General features: G+C 51.3%; 1 protein-coding gene and 1 long non-coding RNA gene across 2 annotated transcripts in view; one reads left to right on the forward strand and one right to left on the reverse strand.

Moving 5' to 3' along the window:
* Positions 1-20,159, forward strand: part of glipr2 (GLI pathogenesis-related 2) — a 105,577-nt gene that overhangs the window by 75,932 nt on the left and 9,486 nt on the right. The window contains exons 18-19 of the mRNA XM_067969523.1: positions 10,705-10,953; positions 12,942-13,160. Of these exons, the coding sequence (XP_067825624.1) occupies positions 10,705-10,953; positions 12,942-13,160 (468 nt within the window). The remainder of the gene's footprint in view (positions 1-10,704; positions 10,954-12,941; positions 13,161-20,159) is intronic.
* The window catches only part of LOC137300461 (uncharacterized), a 114,016-nt gene that overhangs the window by 52,720 nt on the left and 41,137 nt on the right, over positions 1-20,159 (reverse strand). The gene's annotated exons all lie outside the window — the stretch shown is intronic.

A 20,159-nucleotide genomic window follows, 5' to 3' on the forward strand; every position in this document is an offset into this window, starting at 1 on the left:
TCATACACCTGCACACGCACACATGCACAAACATCCACGCACAGCTGTACACACAGACACCCGCATAGATTACACGCCGCACACGCAGACACACAGGCAGACACACGCACATATGCACATGTACATACACGCACACCCGCGGACACACCCGCCCACACAGACACACGCACACCAGTACATATGGACACGTACACACACACCCACAATCACAGACACACGGACAGACACAGATGCAGACACACACACACACACCACCTGTCACAGGCACCCACATGCGCACACAGACACGCACTCAGGCAGACAGGCGCCCACCCGTACCCAAGCATCTGCGCAACATTTACAGACAAAGATACACACCCGCGCACACACCTACACATGTGCACATCCACAGATGCGCACACCCACACCGACACCCCACACCCCACACCCTCACCCACACCACACCCCACACCCTACACCCTACACCCACACCCTACACCCACCCACACCAACACCCACACCCACACCCACACCCCTACACCACACCACACCCCACACCCTACACCCTACACACCCTACACCCCCTACACCCACACCCACACCCTACACCCTACACCCACACCCCCTACACCCTACACCCACACCCCTACACCCTACACCCACACCCCTACACCTCACACCCCTACACCCACACCCCACACCCACACCCACACCCACACCCACACCCACACCCTACACCCACACCCACACCCTACACCCCAACACCCACACCCACACCCACACCCCCCACACCAAACCCTACACCCACACCCCCACACCCTACCCCACACCCTACAACCCCACACCCACCCACACCCAACACCCTACACCCACACCCACACCCTACACCCAACACCCACACCCTACACCCACACCCTACACCCACACCCTACACCCACACCCACACCCCACCCACACCCCAACACCCTACACCCACACCCACACCCACCACCCTACACCCACACCCTACACCCACCACACCCACACCCACACCCAACACCCCACACCCACACCCCACAACCACACCCACACCCTACACCCACACCCCACACCCTACACCCACACCCCTACACCCACACCCCCCTACACCCACACCCCTACACCCAACACCCCACCCACACCCACCACCCTACACCCACACCCTGCACCCACACCCCCACACCCACACCCTACACCCACAACCCACACCCACACCCTACACCCACACCCTGCACCCACACCCCACACCACACCTACACCCACAACCACACCCACACCCTACACCCACACCCTACACCCACAACCCCACCCCACACCCCACACCCACACCCTACACCCAACACCCACACCCACACCCCTACACCCACACCCTACACCCACACCCTACACCCTACACCCACCCCCACACCCCTACACCCACACCCTACACCCACAACCCACACCCAACACCCATACCCTACACCCACAACCCACACCCACAACCTACACCCACACCCCTACACCACACCCCACACCCACACCCCTACACCCACACCCCACACCCACACCCCCACAACCTACACCCACACCCTAAACCCGCACCCTACACCCACACCCTACACCCTACACCACCCACACCCTACACCCACACCCTACACCCGCACCCTACACCCACACCCTACACCCACACCCCACACCCTCACCCTACACCCACACCCTACACTCCTACACCCACACCCTACACCCACACCCTACACCCACACCCTACACCCACACCCCACACCCACACCCTACACCCACACCCTACACCCGCACCCTACACCCACACCCTACACCCACACCCTACACCCACACCCTACACCCGCACCCTACACCCACACCCCTACACCCACACCCCACACCCACACCCTACACCCACACCCTACACTCCTACACCCACACCCTACACCCGCACCCTACACCCGCACCCTACACCCACACCCTACACCCGCACCCTACACCCACACCCCTACACCCACACCCTACACCCACACCCTACACTCCTACACCCACACCCTACACCCACACCCCTACACCACACCCTACACCCACACCCTACACCCACACCCCCACACCCCCACACCCACACCCTACACCCACACCCACACCCTACACCCACACCCTACACCCACACCCACACCCTACACTCACACCTCTACACCCACACCCTACACCCACACCCTACACCCACACCCACACCCCTACACCCTACACCCACACCCTACACCCACACCCTACACCCACACCCACACCCCACACCCACACCCTACACCCACACCCACACCCTACACCCACACCCTACACCCACACCCCTACACCCACACCCACACCCCTACACCCACACCCTACACCCACACCCTACACCCACACCCCTACACCCACACCCTACACCCACACCCCCACACCCCTACACCCACACCCTACACCCACACCCTACACCCCACACCCCCACACCCCTACACCCACACCCTACACCCACACCCCTACACCCACACCCTACACCCACACCCTACACCCACACCCCTACACCCACACCCTAACACCCACACCCTACACCCACACCCACACCCCTACACCCACAAGGGTGGACATGTTGAGCAACCAATGGCAAGATTGTGGGGAGGGGGACGGGGTGCTGGGAGGATGGACATGTCGGGCGACCAATGGCGAGAGAGTGGGGGGGGGCGCGGGACGGTTGGAGGCAGGAGGTCACATGATGAAGCCTCCAGGGATACCGACTAACTCGAGGCCAGTGTTGTGAATGCGTGCTCCCGTCAGGGAGCGTCACCCACCCGCTGTGCACACTGGGAAATCTTGATTACATTCCCAATGGTTTCTGTTCATTCATCCTCTGGATGGTGGGGGAATGCAAGGACACGGCTCCCAGATGAAAGGAAGCACGGATTCCTGAAATTGGTCCAATAATGTTTGTCTCCTTGTCTCTTACATCGTTAAACAAGGCACTGCTTCCCCATCCAGCAGTGTGCGGGTGAATCGAGCCATTCCTCCCGATGGTTGGAGTATCTGTTGCCTCTTTTCCTCTCCACCTTCCCTTTCTTGCTCTTCCGCCCCTTCAAAAGATTTTGCTTATCTTTCATCTTCCAATTCTGGTGAAATGGCTACACTTGAAACATGAACCGTTTCCATTTTTTCTGTGCATCTGCTGTGTATTTCCAGCGTTTCCTTGTTTCTCTTTCACACTGAGATTGTCACTGCACTATCAGAACAGAGAACGCCACAGCCGCAGGCCCCAGTCAGAGAGTGACACTGCGCTGCCTCAGGCTGGGCTCCCTCACCGTACAGGCCCTGTGGTTCCCAGTCAGGGGGGACATCACCGAGATCTCTTTTCTTTCAAGCGCAGGGTCGGGAAGTTTTGCGGAGCAGTTGCTGAAATCTCTGAATGAATATCGCGGGAGGCACGGAGCGAGACCGTTAACCCTGAACCCGACAATCGGCGAGAAGGCTGAGAAGTGGGCGGAGAACCTGGTGACCTCCAGAACACTGAAGCACAGTGAGACCTCGTGTGGAGAGAATATCTGGTGTCAGCAAGGCCCTGCCAGCCTGCAGGCCACAGGTACGTTACATCACAGCCTGACACACTCACACACTGTTTCATGGTGAACATCAGTCGGAGAGGAGACTCTGGGTTTGGATATCAGAATGTGGCCCCCAGCCCATCGAGCCAGTGCCTTCCACAGTCCGTGTACAGTTTGCTCTATCCTCGACTCTATACGACCACTGAAATCCGCAAAGTTTCACACCGTGCCAAAGTAACCCCACAATACTACACTTCAATGGTCCATATAACTAATTGGATCATCCTTATCTGTAGTTACCCTCACTGCAATTCCTGTCATTAAAAAGCATTAACATGGAACTAACTGCTGTTCCATGTGCCCACTGCTGAACTGATTCTATGGCGGTTAATTTGCTCAGAATTGCTCCCACCCCGTCGCACTTCGACGAATTCCCCGTCCTTGTTGCATTAAAATCAGTAGACCATCTCAGTAAATAACCATCTCACAAGCTTGGAACCAATCTCCTTTGAAAACCAGTTCCACTTGCTGAGTCTCTTCCTGTAAATCATCCTCCTGCTCACCTCCAAACTCTCTATTGTTATTATTCATTCACGGGATGCTGGAAAGGCCAGCATTTATTGCCCATCCCCGGTTGCCTGCTAGGCCGCCTTCAGAGGGCAGTTAAGAGTCACCCACATTGGGGTGAGACTGGAGTCACAGACCGGGTAAGGACGGGCAGGTTCCCTTCCCCAAAGGACATTAGTGAACCAGTTGGATTTTTATGACAACCCGACAGATTCACGGTCAGTGTTACTGACACCAGCTGTTTTAAATAGAATTACATAGAACGTACAGCACAGGAACAGGCCCTTCGGCCCAACCAGTCCATGCTGGTGTTTATGGTCCACAGGAGCCTTCTCCACCCCTCCTCATCGAACCCTATCAGCGTGTCCTTCTATTCCTTTCTCCCTCCTGTTATTTCCGGGTTTTTTTGTTAAACTGAATTCAAATTCTCAAACAGCCATTGTGGGATTTAACCTCACGTTCTCCGGATTACTAGTCCAGGAACATAACCAGTACCCCGCCGTACCCCGGACAGGAGGGTACAATGTAACACCGGCCCTGTCGGTACGTGGTCCAAAGTTACACTGCATTGGCCGCACAGGTAAGCAGTGGGCTAAGGGAGGTGGAAAATCAGATGCCCAGGAGTGGAGGTTTGCTGCTCACGCGGCAGCACTGGGGCAGCATGGGGGCTCTCGCTGCCTTGTTAAAGCCTCAAAAATGAATCAGATTATGCAGGTACCTCCCTGCCCCATGTTTTCTGGTCTAGTGTGCCTATTACATGGCATCATTGCCTTGCGCCTGAATAAACAGCGGCACTGCAATGGTACGGGAGGTGCTTAGCCAGGAGACACCACTTCCTGACCTTATTAACCTGTGTGTCTAGTAGTTTGGTGAGCGGTCCTTTGCATTTCAGTTTCATTTACCCTTTTTTTTCTCTTTTGCCACCCACCTGTCGGGCTGGGCTGGTGGTGAGATGGACCATCCTCTTTTTAAAAAAAAATTCCTCTTGACCACTGGAGCTGGAGGACACGGAGTATTTCCAGCGGATTAATCCGAGGGATGCCTGTACCTGGGGGGGGGGGGGGGGGGGGGGGGGGGGTGGGGGTGGCACCATCACTCGGGTACGGTGGTCTACAGATCCCACCGGAGCTCCTGGGGGTATATCAGAGGAGGCACCAGCATAGTAACCTGGATAGGAAAGAAGGACATGACATGGTCCATTGAGTCTGTCCCATCCTGGCATAGTGTGATGGCGACACAACGTCATCCCCAGCCTCCCACCCCCCCACACAGCCACGCAATCACCTGGAAGAGGCGAGGAGAGACCTTGGGCCAATTCAGGAAAATAACCAGAGTCGTTGCACAGACAAGGCTCGTATTCCCTCGAGTATAGAAGATTAAGGGGTTGATCTAATTGAGATATTTAAGATGATTAAAGGAGTTGATAGTTTCTCTCTATCTACCCTTTTTCCTCTGGTGGGAGAGTCCCAGAACAAGGGGGCATACCCTTAAAATTAGAGCTAGGGCATTCAGGGGTGACGTCAGAAAGCATTTCTTCGCACAAAAGAGTAGTGGAAATCTGGAAACTCTCTCCCCCCAAAAAGCTGTTGAGGCTGGGGGTCAATTGAAAATTTCAAAACTGAGATCGATAGATTTTTTGTTAGGTAAGGGTATTAAGGGTTACGGAACCAAGGCGGGTAAATGGAGTTAAGATACAGATCAGTCGTGATCATGGCAGAACAGGCTCGAGGGGCTGAATGGCCTCGTCCTGTTCCTATGTTCCTATCTCTGGGAAATGGCATCCTGATTTAATTATACAATTTTAGATTGATTGGGACATTTTGTACCAGTGGTGTTGCCCACCCCCCCCACTCCTCCCCGTTTATTTTGTCTGGTGTCATAGGTCAAACTCCCGTGTCACTCGGCTGATCCTGTTCAAAAAAGGTCCCAGTCCATTTGTCCTTGTGTTTAGTGCTTAGACTGCCTCATCATAAGAAATAGGAGCAGGAGTAGGCCATCCAGCCCCTCGAGCCTGCTCCGCCATTCAATAAGATCATGGCTGATCTTCAACCTCAACTCCACTTTCCCACCGTATCCCCAAATCCCTTCATTCCCTTAGTGTCCAAAAATCTATTGACCTCAGTCTTGAATATATTCAACGACTGAGCATCCACAGCCCTCTGGGGTAGAGAATTCCAAAGATTCACAACCCTCTGAGTGAAGAAATTTTTCTTCATCTCAGTCCTAAATGGCCGACCCCTTATTCTGAGACTATGCCCCCTAGTTCTAGACTCTCCAGCCAGGTGAAACAGCCTCTCAGTATCTACCCTGTCAAGCCCTCTAAGAATTTTATACATTTCAATGAGATTCTCATTCTTCTAAACTCCAGAGAGTATAGACCCATTCTACTCAATCTCTCCTCATAGGACAACACTCTCATCCCAGGAATCAATCTAGTGAATCATCATTGCACCCCCTTTAAGTCAAGTATATCCTTCCTTAGATAAGGAGACCAAAACTGTACACAGTACTCCAGGTGTGGTCTCACCAGAGCCCTATGTAATTGCAGCAAGACCTCCTTACTGCAACCCCCTTGCAATAAAGGCTAACATACCATTTGCCTTCCTAATTGCTTGCTGTTAACTTTCTCTGATTCGTGTACAAGGACACCCAAATCCCTCTGAACACCAACATTTCTTAGTCTCTCATCTTTTAATAAATATTCTGCCTTTATATTCTTCCTACCAAAGTGGATAATTTCACATTTCCTGATGGGCTCCTTGACCTGAAGGCCTATCACACATGCCAAAGGTCCTTTTTTTGGGCCAATAGCTTGATCAACCAGGACCCAAATAGCTTCAGTTGCCCCCTGTAAAGCAATATCATCTCTCTCTAGCACAAATAGGTTCCAGTTAACAAATACAGCCACACTTCCTCCTACCGTCATTTCAGAATCCCTTACATTCTTCTACTTGGAATTCAGCTCTGTTATTTGTGTCTAACCGTGTCTCACAAATACCTATTAAAAATCTGAGCTCGCCATAATTTTTGTAAATTAATTCTGGGGATGTGGGCGTCGCTGGCGAGGCCGGCATTTATTGCCCATCCCTAATTGCCCTCGAGAAGGTGGTGGTGAGCCGCCTTCTTGAACCGCTGCAGTCCGTGTGATGCAGGTTCTCCCACAGTGCTGTTAGGAAGGGAGTTCCAGGATTTTGACCCAGCGACGATGAAGGAACGGCGATATATTTCCAAGTCAGGATGGTGTGTGACTTGGAGGGGAACGTGCAGGTGGTGTTGTTCCCATGGGCCTGCTGCCCTTGTCCTTCTAGGTGGTAGAGGTCGCGGGTTTGGGAGGTTCTGTTGAAGAAGTAGAAGACAGCGGTTCCAACATCTTATTTCAAATACTTCGCGCACTTATATAAAAGCATTTGAAGGCCCTATTATCTGGCTGTTTTTGGATCACCGTGTTACAATCCTTGTATTGTACTGATCAGAGCTGTGCTCTGGTTTCTTGCTCAAAATGATCTACACTCAGACTAAGCGACTACACCCCCAGTCCCAATTAGTTTAAGCCCCCCCCCTCCCCCAGTAGCTACCTCAGTGTTCCCAACTAACCTCTGGGCACTCAGCCAATTCAAACGGAGGCCATCCCTCTTTAAAAAAAAGTTTCCCATCCCTGTAGAACATCCTCCCGTGGTCCACGGAGCTCAGCCTTTCCCCCTCCGATGTAGATCATCAAGACACAGTCTGAGTGCGATCATTCTGCTGTTCTTCTCGGGTGAGCTAGTAAGCACAGAGCAGATCCGAGACCTCGGCTCTAATACCATTACTCTTGAACCTGATGATTGGCCGACTGTAGTTCTCCTGTAAAAGTACAGACTTTTTATTCGTTGCTCTCCTGGCCGGCCTCTCACCTACCGCCCTCCGTATACCTCAGTTCATCCAAAACTCTGCTGCCAGTATCCTAACTCACACCGAGTCTCATTCACCCATCACCCCTGTGCGCGCTGACCTACTTTGGCTCCCTGTCCAGCAATGTCTCGAATTTAAAATTCCCATCCTCGTGTTCAAATCCCTCCATGGCCTCGCCCCTCCCTATCTCTGTAACCTCCTCCAGCCCTACAACCCTCCGAGATCTCTACACTCCTCCAATTCTGGCCTCTTGCGCATCGCCAATTTCCATCTCCCCACCATTGGCAGCCGTGCCTTCAGCTGCCTAGACCCTAAGCTCTGGAATTCCCTCCCTAAACCTCTCAACCTCTCTCTCCTCCTTTAAGACGCTCCTTAAAACCTACCTCTTTGACCAAGCTTTTGGTCACCTGTCTTAATATCTCCTTATGTGGCTCGGTGTCAAATTTTTGTCTGATTACACTCCTGTGAAGCACCTTGGGATGTTTTACCATGTTAAAGGCGCTATATAAATGCAATTGTTGTTGATGTCATTAATCCCTACACGTAAAGCAACTCACCTTTCACCGGCTTGTCCATTCTGTCATGTGGATCCATCTTTTGGCCCTGGAAAACAAGTAACTGCTCTCGAAAATGCCTGACCTTTACCCAGCGTGCTCTTTGTGTGCTACAGGGCAATGAAGGGCACTCTGATTTACCTCCCTCGTGCTGCTCCTTGACTTTTTCTCTGCTGTCTTCCCTTTAACTCTTTCCTTTCCATGGCTGGTTGGATGGGATTGCTAGGGGTCACCATTTGAGAGCCTTCCGGGTCTCTGAGCACAGAGAATCTATTGATCGAATCTAGTGTAGAAAATGATCCCGCTACTTCAGAGAAATTATAAATGAGTTAAATTAGAACAGGAATTTATTTTAATAGGAGCTTAAGTTTAATTCTAACAGAAGTTTATTGTGACAAGAGTTTATTTTATTGAAAGCTGAAGGGATGTTTCTTGTAATGGGTTTATTATGGCCAGAGTTTAATTATAACAGGAATTTGTTATAACAATTTTTTATAACAGAAATGTACTTATAATCGGAGATTATTACAATAGGTGATTATTGTAACAAGAGTTTATGGAACAAGGGTTTATTATAACTGAACTGTATTTATAATATCAGTCTATTATAGCAGTATTTTATTGTGACAGGAGTTTATTATAACAGCAGTTTATTATGACAGGAGTTTATTGTGACAGGAGTTTATTATAAGTAGTTTAATTGCAGTGATATTGGATGGCATTCCTCCTCTCTCAGACTCTGCTCTATTCACTCAGCAATGAGTTTTACACTGCCAATATTCCAATGTTTACAGGACAAGAAGCCGCTGATTCCTGGTACAAGGAAATTGAAAAATATGACTTCTCCGCTCCCGGATTTCAGAAGAATTGCGGTAAGTTTTTGATTGACCCATTTGTACATAATGATCAATCACTGCTGGGACCATCGATAGAAAACACAGCACCAGGGTTTAAAGGATGGACCGAGGCATCGTTTGGCCACACTTCAAGGCTCGAGCACACACTCTGGGCCGATGCTCCAATGCCGCTTTGTGGGGGGAGATGGTATATAATGGGAGGTGCCATCCTTTGGATGAGACATTAAACTGAGCACCAGGCTGCCTGTTCTAATGGCTCAAATGGATGTTAAAGGTCCCATGGGAGGATTTGAAGAAGAGCAGCGAGTTCTCCCAGTGACCCGGAGAACATTTGTCCCTCAAACAATAGCACCAGAACCAAATTAACCCGTCATTCGTCTCACTGCTTGTTTGTTAGTACACAGATCTTTCTGTGTACTAAATGTTTAATAACAGTCACTGCATGTATGTGCTGATCTTGGGATGCTTCCATTAGATGTGTTGAGGGTCTCTACAGCTGTAACATCAGGAGAACATCTCCTACACGATGTTGGACATACAACAACAAGTTGCATTTTTTAAAAATTCATTCATGGGATGTGGGCGTCGCTGGCGAGACCAGCATTTATTGCCCGTCCCTAATTGCCCTTGAGAAGGTGGTGGTGAGCCGCCATATACAACACCTATAACGTAGTAAAACGCCCCAAGGCGCTTCACAGGCACTTTATCAAACAAAATTTGACACCGAGCCACATAAGGAGATATTAGGACAGGTGACCAAAAGCTTGGTCAATGAGGTAGGTTTTAAGAAGCAGCTTAAAGGAGGAGAGAGAGGTAGAGAGGTCGAGAGATTTAGGGAGGGAATTCAGAGCTTAGGGCCTAGGCAGCTGAAGGCATGGCCACCAATGGTGGAACAAATAAAATTGGGGATGCGCAAGAGGCCAGAATTGGAGGAGCGCAGAGATCTTGGAGGGTTGTAGGACTGGAGGAGGTTACAGAGATAGGGAGGGGCGAGGCCATGGAGAGATTTGAAAACAAGGATGAGAATTTTAAAATCGAGGCATTGCCTGACCGCGAACCAATGTAGGTCAGTGAGCACAGGGGTGATGGGTGAACGGGACCAGGTGTGAGTTAGGATACGGGCAGCAGAGGTTTGGATGAGCTCAAGTTTATGGAGGGTGAAAGGTGGGAATCCAGCCAGGAGAGCATTGGAATAGTCAGTAGAAGCTGTGGGTCGTACGTGGGGACTGCACTGTCCCGTGTCCTGTGATCTTTGTAAATCACCCGACTGTTGTTCTCCGGCAGGACATTTCACACAGCTGGTTTGGAGGGACTCCAGAGAGATCGGGATTGGCCTGGCGTCTGATGGTAAAGGTCTCACCGTGGTGGTGGCTCAATTCGACCCGGCCGGTAACATCACCAACCCGGGCTACTTTGCAAAAAATGTTCTGCCCGTTGGCAGCGAGGTGAAGGAGAGCGAGGGTGGGTCGGCCCAAGGAGGGAGCGGAAAGACCCCTGGCAAACCAGGAATGACCCGGGTGGCACCAGTGACAGGTACCGGTTTTGTTATCTAAAAATCACTCCCACTTCCTGTCAGAGGAACTGTAAACACTGGGCGACAGCAACCCAAGGGTGGGGTCGGGTAGCTCCTGAGCTCGGGACAGAGTCCAGGGGAGCCTGGTTTACACGGTCCTTCAGAGCAGACCACAGACTGAGGCTTTTAAAGGTGCTTTTACTGTGAACTGACAGCGGCACGGTGAGAAAGCAGCAAAGAGAAACAGTGAATATTCAACACACAGGTGAGACGTTAAACCAAGGCCTCATCTTGCTCCCTCAGGGGGATGTAAAAGATCCCATGGCATGTTTCGAAGAAGAGCAGGGGAGTTCTCCCCGGTGTCCTGGCTGATATTTATCTCTCAACCAACATCACTAAAACAAATTATCTGATCATTCATCACATTGCTGTTTGTGGGATCTTGCTGTGCGCAAATTGACTGCCGTGTTTCCTACATTACAACAGTGACTGCACTTCAAAAGTACTTCATTAGCTGTAAAGTGCTTTGGGACGTCCTGAGGTGGTAGAAATGCAAGTTATTTCTTTCTTTGTTTGTAATTTTACTGAAGTGGAGGGTGGGTTAGATTGTCCCAGCAGCATCTCTCACTCATGTTGCAGTTTTTTTTTTATTCGTTCATGGGATGTGGGGGTCGCTGGCGAGGCCGGCATTTATTGCCCATCCCTAATTGCCCTTGAGAAGGTGGTGGTGAGCCGCCTTCTTGAACCGCTGCAGTCCGTGTGGTGACGGTTCTCCCACAGTGCTGTTAGGAAGGGAGTTCCAGGATTTTGACCCAGCGACGATGAAGGAATGGTGATATATTTCCAAGTCGGGATGGTGTGTGACTTGGAGGGGATCGTGCAGGTGGTGTTGTTCCCATGTGCCTGCTGCCCTTGTTGGTTTGGTTACAATTAGCAGTGGACTTCCATGCATACAGGGACCCTGACACCACTGTCCACAACCAATACATGCACTCTTGTACATTCACAAATGTTAGTCCCACTGACACACTCTCATGCCTACACACACTCACATTCAAACACCATTATTTTTGTAGTCCTTCACATTCACACTCACAAACACCCAGATAACCCACACAAATTCTCTTCTCAAACACTCTTCTGCAAACGGCAGCTGATGCTGGCTCAATTGTGAATTTTAAATCTGAGATTGATAGATTCCTGTGAACCGAGGGTATTAAGGGATATGGGGTTAGATCACAGATCAGCCATGATCGCACTGAATAGTGGAATAGGCTCGAGGGGCTAAATGCCACTGTCACTTGCTGCCTCCTGTTATGCGCCACCTTCTCCTGCAAGAAAGCGGGACGTGTGTCTGGGTAATGTGCCAGTCATGGTTGAATAGCTGCCAGTGTGTGTGGCCTGTGAGTTGTGGGTGTGCGGCTTGCAACAGTGGTAATGTGTAAGGGTGAGAGGAAGCATCTGATTGGAAGGATTGAGTACTGATGGAAAGAGTTTATTGGTATGTGGGTGATGGGGGGTGTAGTGTGTGGAGCAGTGGATGCGGCTCGTGGTGCAGTTGGTAGGAGACGCCACTTGACAGTTGACCTCCCTCACCTTGACCACTCATGTCAAATCATTGAACTTCTTCCTGCACTGCATCGGGCCTTATTCAGTTTAAGCCCCGAGGAGTGGTTGAGGCGAATAGCATAAATGCATTTAAGGGGAAGCGAGATAAGTACATGAGGGAGAAAGGAATAGAAGGATACATTGATGGGGTTCGATGAGGAAGGTGGGAGGCGGCTCGTGTGGAGCATAAACACTGGCATTGACCTGTAGGGCCGAATGGCCTGTTCCTGTGCTGTAAATTCTCTGTAAATTCCCTGCAATTCTATGCATGTAAACGTCACATTTAAGTCACCGTAGCATTCTTGGTGGTGTAAGCTGCCAACCCATGATAATATGTCACATTACAACAGTCCCAGTAATGCCCTGTGAAAGATATTAATCGATATCTGGTGTTTTGCAGACAAGGAGAGAAAAGCTTTTATTGCTGAACTGGTCCAAGAGCACAACAGATTACGAGCCCTGCACCAGTCACAGCCACTCCAGCTGAAGTCTGAACTCTCCGTGCAAGCACAGAAATGGGCGGAGCATCTCATCGATATCAATACACTCCAGCACAGTGACACCGAGTATGGAGAGAATCTCTGGTACAAATGGAGCAGCAACACAAAGCTCCCGACAGGTACAGAGCTGAGGGCACTGGGTGACCCCTCACAGGTACAGAGCTGAGGGCACTGGGTGACCTCTCACAGGTAGAGAGCTGAGGGCACTGGGTGACCTCTCACAGGTAGAGAGCTGAGGGCACTGGGTGACCCCTCACAGGTAGAGAGCTGAGGGCACTGGGTGACCTCTCACAGGTACAGAGCTGAGGGCACTGGGTGACCCCTCACAGGTACAGAGCTAAGGGCACTGGGTGACCCCTCACAGGTACAGAGCTGAGGGCACTGGGTGACCTCTCACAGGTACAGAGCTGAGGGCACTGGGTGACCCCTCACAGGTACAGAGCTGAGGGCACTGGGTGACCTCTCACAGGTACAGAGCTGAGGGCACTGGGTGACCACTCACAGGTAGAGAGCTGAGGGCACTGGGTGACCTCTCACAGGTAGAGAGCTGAGGGCACTGGGTGACCTCTCACAGGTACAGAGCTGAGGGCACTGGGTGACCTCTCACAGGTACAGAGCTGAGGGCACTGGGTGACCTCTCACTGGTAGAGAGCTGAGGGCACTGGGTGACCTCTCACAGGTACAGAGCTGAGGGCACTGGGTGACCTCTCACAGGTGGGGAGCTGAGGGCACTGGGTGACCCCTCACAGGTACAGAGCTGAGGGCACTGGGTGACCTCTCACAGGTACAGAACTGAGGGCACTGGGTGACCTCTCACAGGTAGAGAGCTAAGGGCACTGGGTGACCTCTCACAGGTAGAGAGCTGAGGGCACTGGGTGACCTCTCACAGGTAGAGAGCTGAGGGCACTGGGTGACCTCTCACTGGTAGAGAGCTAAGGGCACTGGGTGACCTCTCACAGGTACAAAGCTGAGGGCACTGGGTGACCCCTCACAGGTAGAGAGCTGAGGGCACTGGGTGACCTCTCACAGGTACAGAGCTGAGGGCACTGGGTGACCTCTCACAGGTAGAGAGCTGAGGGCACTGGGTGACCCCTCACAGGTAGAGAGCTGAGGGCACTGGGTGACCTCTCACAGGTGGAGAGCTGAGGGCACTGGGTGACCTCTCACTGGTAGAGAGCTGAGGGCACTGGGTGACCTCTCACAGGTAGAGAGCTGAGGGCACTGGGTGACCTCTCACAGGTGGGGAGCTGAGGGCACTGGGTGACCACTCACAGGTAGAGAGCTGAGGGCACTGGGTGACCACTCACAGGTGGGCAGCTGAGGGCACTGGGTGACCCCTCACAGGTACAGAGCTGAGGGCACTGGGTGACCTCTCACAGGTGGGCAGCTGAGGGCACTGGGTGACCTCTCACAGGTGGGCAGCTGAGGGCACTGGGTGACCTCTCACAGGTGGAGAGCTGAGGGCACTGGGTGACCTCTCACAGGTGGGGAGCTGAGGGCACTGAGTGACCTCTCACAGGTGGAGAGCTGAGGGCACTGGGTGACCCCTCACAGGTAGGGAGCTGAGGGCACTGGGTGACCTCTCACAGGTACAGAGCTGAGGGCACTGGGTGACCTCTCACAGGTGGGGAGCTGAGGGCACTGGGTGACCTCTCACAGGTACAGAGCTGAGGGCACTGGGTGACCACTCACAGGTGGGGAGCTGAGGGCACTGGGTGACCTCTCACAGGTAGAGAGCTGAGGGCACTGGGTGACCTCTCACAGGTAGAGAGCTGAGGGCACTGGGTGACCCCTCACAGGTGGGGAGCTGAGGGCACTGGGTGACCACTCACAGGTAGGGAGCTGAGGGCACTGGGTGACCCCTCACAGGTAGAGAGCTGAGGGCACTGGGTGACCCCTCACAGGTACAGAGCTGAGGGCACTGGGTGACCTCTCACAGGTGGGCAGCTGAGGGCACTGGGTGACCTCTCACAGGTGGGCAGCTGAGGGCACTGGGTGACCTCTCACAGGTGGAGAGCTGAGGGCACTGGGTGACCACTCACAGGTAGGGAGCTGAGGGCACTGGGTGACCTCTCACAGGTACAGAGCTGAGGGCACTGGGTGACCACTCACAGGTACAGAGCTGAGGGCACTGGGTGACCTCTCACAGGTGGGGAGCTGAGGGCACTGGGTGACCACTCACAGGTGGGGAGCTGAGGGCACTGGGTGACCTCTCACAGGTAGAGAGCTGAGGGCACTGGGTGACCCCTCACAGGTGGGGAGCTGAGGGCACTGGGTGACCACTCACAGGTAGAGAGCTGAGGGCACTGGGTGACCTCTCACAGGTGGGGAGCTGAGGGCACTGGGTGACCACTCACAGGTAGAGAGCTGAGGGCACTGGGTGACCTCTCACAGGTGGGGAGCTGAGGGCACTGGGTGACCACTCACAGGTAGAGAGCTGAGGGCACTGGGTGACCACTCACAGGTAGGGAGCTGAGGGCACTGGGTGACCACTCACAGGTAGAGAGCTGAGGGCACTGGGTGACCACTCACAGGTAGAGAGCTGAGGGCACTGGGTGACCACTCACAGGTAGGGAGCTGAGGGCACTGGGTGACCACTCACAGGTAGAGAGCTGAGGGCACTGGGTGACCCCTCACAGGTAGGGAGCTGAGGGCACTGGGTGACCACTCACAGGTAGAGAGCTGAGGGCACTGGGTGACCTCTCACAGGTGGGGAGCTGAGGGCACTGGGTGACCACTCACAGGTGGGCAGCTGAGGGCACTGGGTGACCCCTCACAGGTAGAGAGCTGAGGGCACTGGGTGACCTCTCACAGGTGGGGAGCTGAGGGCACTGGGTGACCACCCAAATGTACAGAGGGTGGAGTGAAGTATTTTGAGCTGACCGCTGTGATATCAGCATGACAGTGAATGATAACAGTTTGAGCTAAGCAGTGAATCTGAGCATTGAGGGAGAGAGTATAAATGAGACAGCCCTGATACTCTGATCTCTATGGCTGTAATTGGCCTTTTCCAGTATCAGAAATGAAAAATGGAAAGTTCCTACCCAATTTTAATATTGACTTCTGCCCCTCACCTTAGGCAGGTGACAAAATGGGCTCTCACTGGGCCAAAGGGGTACCTGATGGTCAGTATTTGTATAACCAAGATGGATGTCAACTGACCACACCTGATCGCCAGTGACCTTTAACATCCCCTCAGTCAAAGAAAGGCATTTAGATTTTGATCTTGCTGTCTGCAAATTGGCTGCTACATATCCTATATCACAACAATAACTACAGATTGAAAGAATATCACTGACTGTAAACCGCATTGGGAAGTCCTAAGGTCATATATTTAAATACTAGTTCTTTCTTTCTTTTGATTTGAAATTACCCTTGAGCTGAATGACACAAATTAAGGTTGTATTAATACAATTAGAACATACGTCAGACAATGATCCATTGTAAAAGATTCTCAGCAATGTCCGATTGATCTCCCATGGCATTGACCTGAGGAGTCAAGGCCAAATGTTGTCTTCAAGTGAAACAGGGTTAAAGAAATCGACTGGGTGTATATACGTCATTCAGTCGCCATTTTAAATTCACCTTTCCAGCATGTTTGAATCCCTCCAATCAGGTTTCCGCCCCACCACAGTACTGAAACGGCCCTTATCAAAGTCACAAATGACATCCTATGTGACTATGACCGTAGTAAACTATCTCTCCCCATCCTTCTCCACCTGTCTGCAGCCTTTGACACGGCTGACCACACCATCCTCCTGCAACCCCTCTCCTCCGTCGTCCAGCTGGGTGGGACTGCCCTCGCCTGGTTCCATTCCTATCTATCCAGTCGTAGCCAGAGAATCACCTGCAATGGCTTCTCTTCCTGCTCCCACACCGTTACCTCTGGAGTCCCCCAAGGATCTATCCTTGACCCCCTCCTATTTCTCATCTACATGCTGCCCCTCGATGACATCATCCAAAAACACGATGTCAGATTCCACATGTACGTTGACGACACCCAGCTCTACCTCACCACCTCTCTCGATCCCTCCATTGACTCTGATTGTCACATTGCTTGTCCAACATCCAGTACTGGATGAGCAAAAATTTCCTCCAACTAAATATCCTCACCCACGTCTTTGTTAGCTCCAGTCTCGACTATTCCAATGCTCTCCTGATTGGCCTCCCATCTTCCACCCTCCATAACTTGAGCTCATCCAAAACTCTGCTGCCCATATCCTAACTCGCATCAAGTCCCGTTTACCCATCACCCCCGCGCTCACTGACCTACATTGGCTCCTGGTCTGGGAAAGCCTCGATTTAAAAATTCTCATCTTGCATTTATACAGCACCTTTAACGTAGTAAAATGTCCCGAGGTGCTTCACAGGAGCGATCATCAGACAAAATTTCACACCAAGCCACATAAGGAGATATTAGGGCAGGTGACCAAAAACTGGGTCAAAGAGGTAGGTTTTAAGGAGCGTCTTAAAGGAGGAGAGAGAGGTAGAGAGGCGGAGAGGTTTAGGGAGGGAATTGCAGAGCTTAGTGCCTAGGCAGCTGAAGGCACGGCCGCCAATGGTGGAGCGATTAAAATCAGGGATGCGCAAGTGGCCAGAATTGGAGGAGCACAGAGATCTCGGAGGGTTGTAGGGCTGGAGGAGGTTACAGAGATAGGGAGGGGCGAGGCCATGGAGGGATTTGAAAACAAGGAGACTGTTAAAATCGAGGTGTTGCCAGACCAGGAACCAATGTAGGTCAGCGAGTACAGGGTGATGGGTAAACGGGACTTTAACTAATCTCTCCTTTAACCCCATCTACTCTCCCCCACCCCCACTCATCCCCCCGAGGCCAAGTAGCGAGGAGCCAAAGTATTTCTCACCCTCAACTAATTAACCTCCTCCTGTTCCTCCGTCCTGCCCTCTTTTCCATCAGAGAGGCTTTGTATGTATTTAAATCAATGGAATTTTGGGGGCACATTGAGCACAATTTTCCAGCAGTTTAAAATTACCCAGTGAATGTTGACACTGCTGTGTCAGCCAATGAGTTGGAGGCGAGGAGGGACTTACGGCAGCACTCACAGCAAACAGTCTATTTAAACAGAGTCTCTACGCACTACACCAAACTGAACGCCTGATCAAAACTCTCCTGAGAGTCTCCCCAGCACAGCAGCATTATTTCTCCAGCAAAACCCAGTGAGTGGAGTGCAGTTCCATACAGATTATGGGAGTATGGAGGTATTTAAAGTCAATGGAAAATTGGATGTAACATGAGCCCAATTTTCTGATGAGCTCAGAACAAGAGAGTGCAAAGTCAGAGAAACACACAAGTAAATCAGGAACCTGGCACCAAGCTTGTGTTTAAGAAGCCTGCGGATTGGTAGAAGGACTGAAAGGCCGAGGGAAGGGATGGAGTTTCACAGTTTGGAGGTCCTGGGAAAGAATGAGTTAGAGTAGCAGATGGTGTGATCAGGCTTGATATCAGCGCGAGGAAGCAGGAGAAAGAGCATAGAATCATAGAATCATAGAAGTTACAACATGGAAACAGGCCCTTCGGCCCAACATGTCCATGTCGCCCAGTTTATACCACTAAGCTAGTCTCAATTGCCTGCACTTGGCCCATATCCCTCTATACCCATCTTACCCATGTAACTGTCCAAATGCTTTTTAAAAGACAAAATTGTACCCGCCTCTACTACTGCCTCTGGCAGCTCGTTCCAGACACTCACCACCCTTTGAGTGAAAAAATTGCCCCTCTGGACCCTTTTGTATCTCTCCCCTCTCACCTTAAATCTATGTCCCCTCGTTATAAACTCCCCTACCTTTGGGAAAAGATTTTGACAATCTACCTTATCTCTGCCCCTCATTATTTTATAGACTTCTATAAGATCACCCCTTAACCTCCTACTCTCCAGGGAAAAAAGTCCCAGTCTGTCTAACCTCTCCCTATAAGTCAAACCATCAAGTCCCGGTAGCATCCTAGTAAATCTTTTCTGCACTCTTTCTAGTTTAATAATATCCTTTCTATAATAGGGTGACCAGAACTGTACACAGTATTCCAAGTGTGGCCTTACTAATGTCTTGTAAAACTTCAACAAGACATCCCAACTCCTGCATTCAATGTTCTGACCAATGAAACCAAGCATGCCGAATGCCTTCTTCACCACCCTATCCACCTGTGACTCCACTTTCAAGGAGCTATGAACCTGTACTCCTAGATCTCTTTGTTCTATAACTCTCCCCAACGCCCTACCATTAACGGAGTAGGTCCTGGCCCGATTCGATCTACCAAAATGCATCACCTCACATTTATCTAAATTAAACTCCATCTGCCATTCATCGGCCCACTGGCCCAATTTATCAAGATCCCGTTGCAATCCTAGATAACCTTCTTCACTGTCCACAATGCCACCAATCTTGGTGTCATCTGCAAACTTACTAACCAAGCCTCCTAAATTCTCATCCAAATCATTAATATAAATAACAAATAACAGCGGACCCAGCACCAATCCCTGAGGCACACCGCTGGTCACAGGCCTCCAGTTTGAAACACAACCCTCTACAACCACCCTCTGTCTTCTGTCGTCAAGCCAATTTTGTATCCAATTGGCTACCTCACCTTGGATCCCGTGAGATTTAACCTTATGTAACAACCTACCATGCGGTACCTTGTCAAAGGCTTTGCTGAAGTCCATGCAGACCACGTCTACTGCACAGCCCTCATCTATCTTCTTGGTTACCCCTTCAAAAAACTCAATCAAATTCGTGAGACATGATTTTCCTCTCACAAAACCATGCTGACTGTTCCTAATCAGTCCCTGCCTCTCCAAATGCCTGTAGATCCTGTCCCTCAGAATACCCTCTAACAACTTATCCACTACAGATGTCAGGCTCACCGGTCAATAGTTCCCAGGCTATTCCCTGCCGCCCTTCTGAAACAAAGGCACAACATTTGCTACCCTCCAATCTTCAGGCACCTCACCTGTAGCTGTCGATGATTCAAATATCTCTGCTAGGGGACCCGCAATTTCTTCCCTAACCTCCCATAACGTCCTGGGATACATTTCATCAGGTCCCGGAGATTTATCTACCTTGATGCGCGTTAAGACTTCCAGCACCTCCCTCTCTGTAATATGTAC

Source organism: Heptranchias perlo, chromosome 31, assembly GCF_035084215.1.
Source record: "Heptranchias perlo isolate sHepPer1 chromosome 31, sHepPer1.hap1, whole genome shotgun sequence".
NCBI classification, from domain to species: Eukaryota; Metazoa; Chordata; class Chondrichthyes; order Hexanchiformes; family Hexanchidae; genus Heptranchias; species Heptranchias perlo.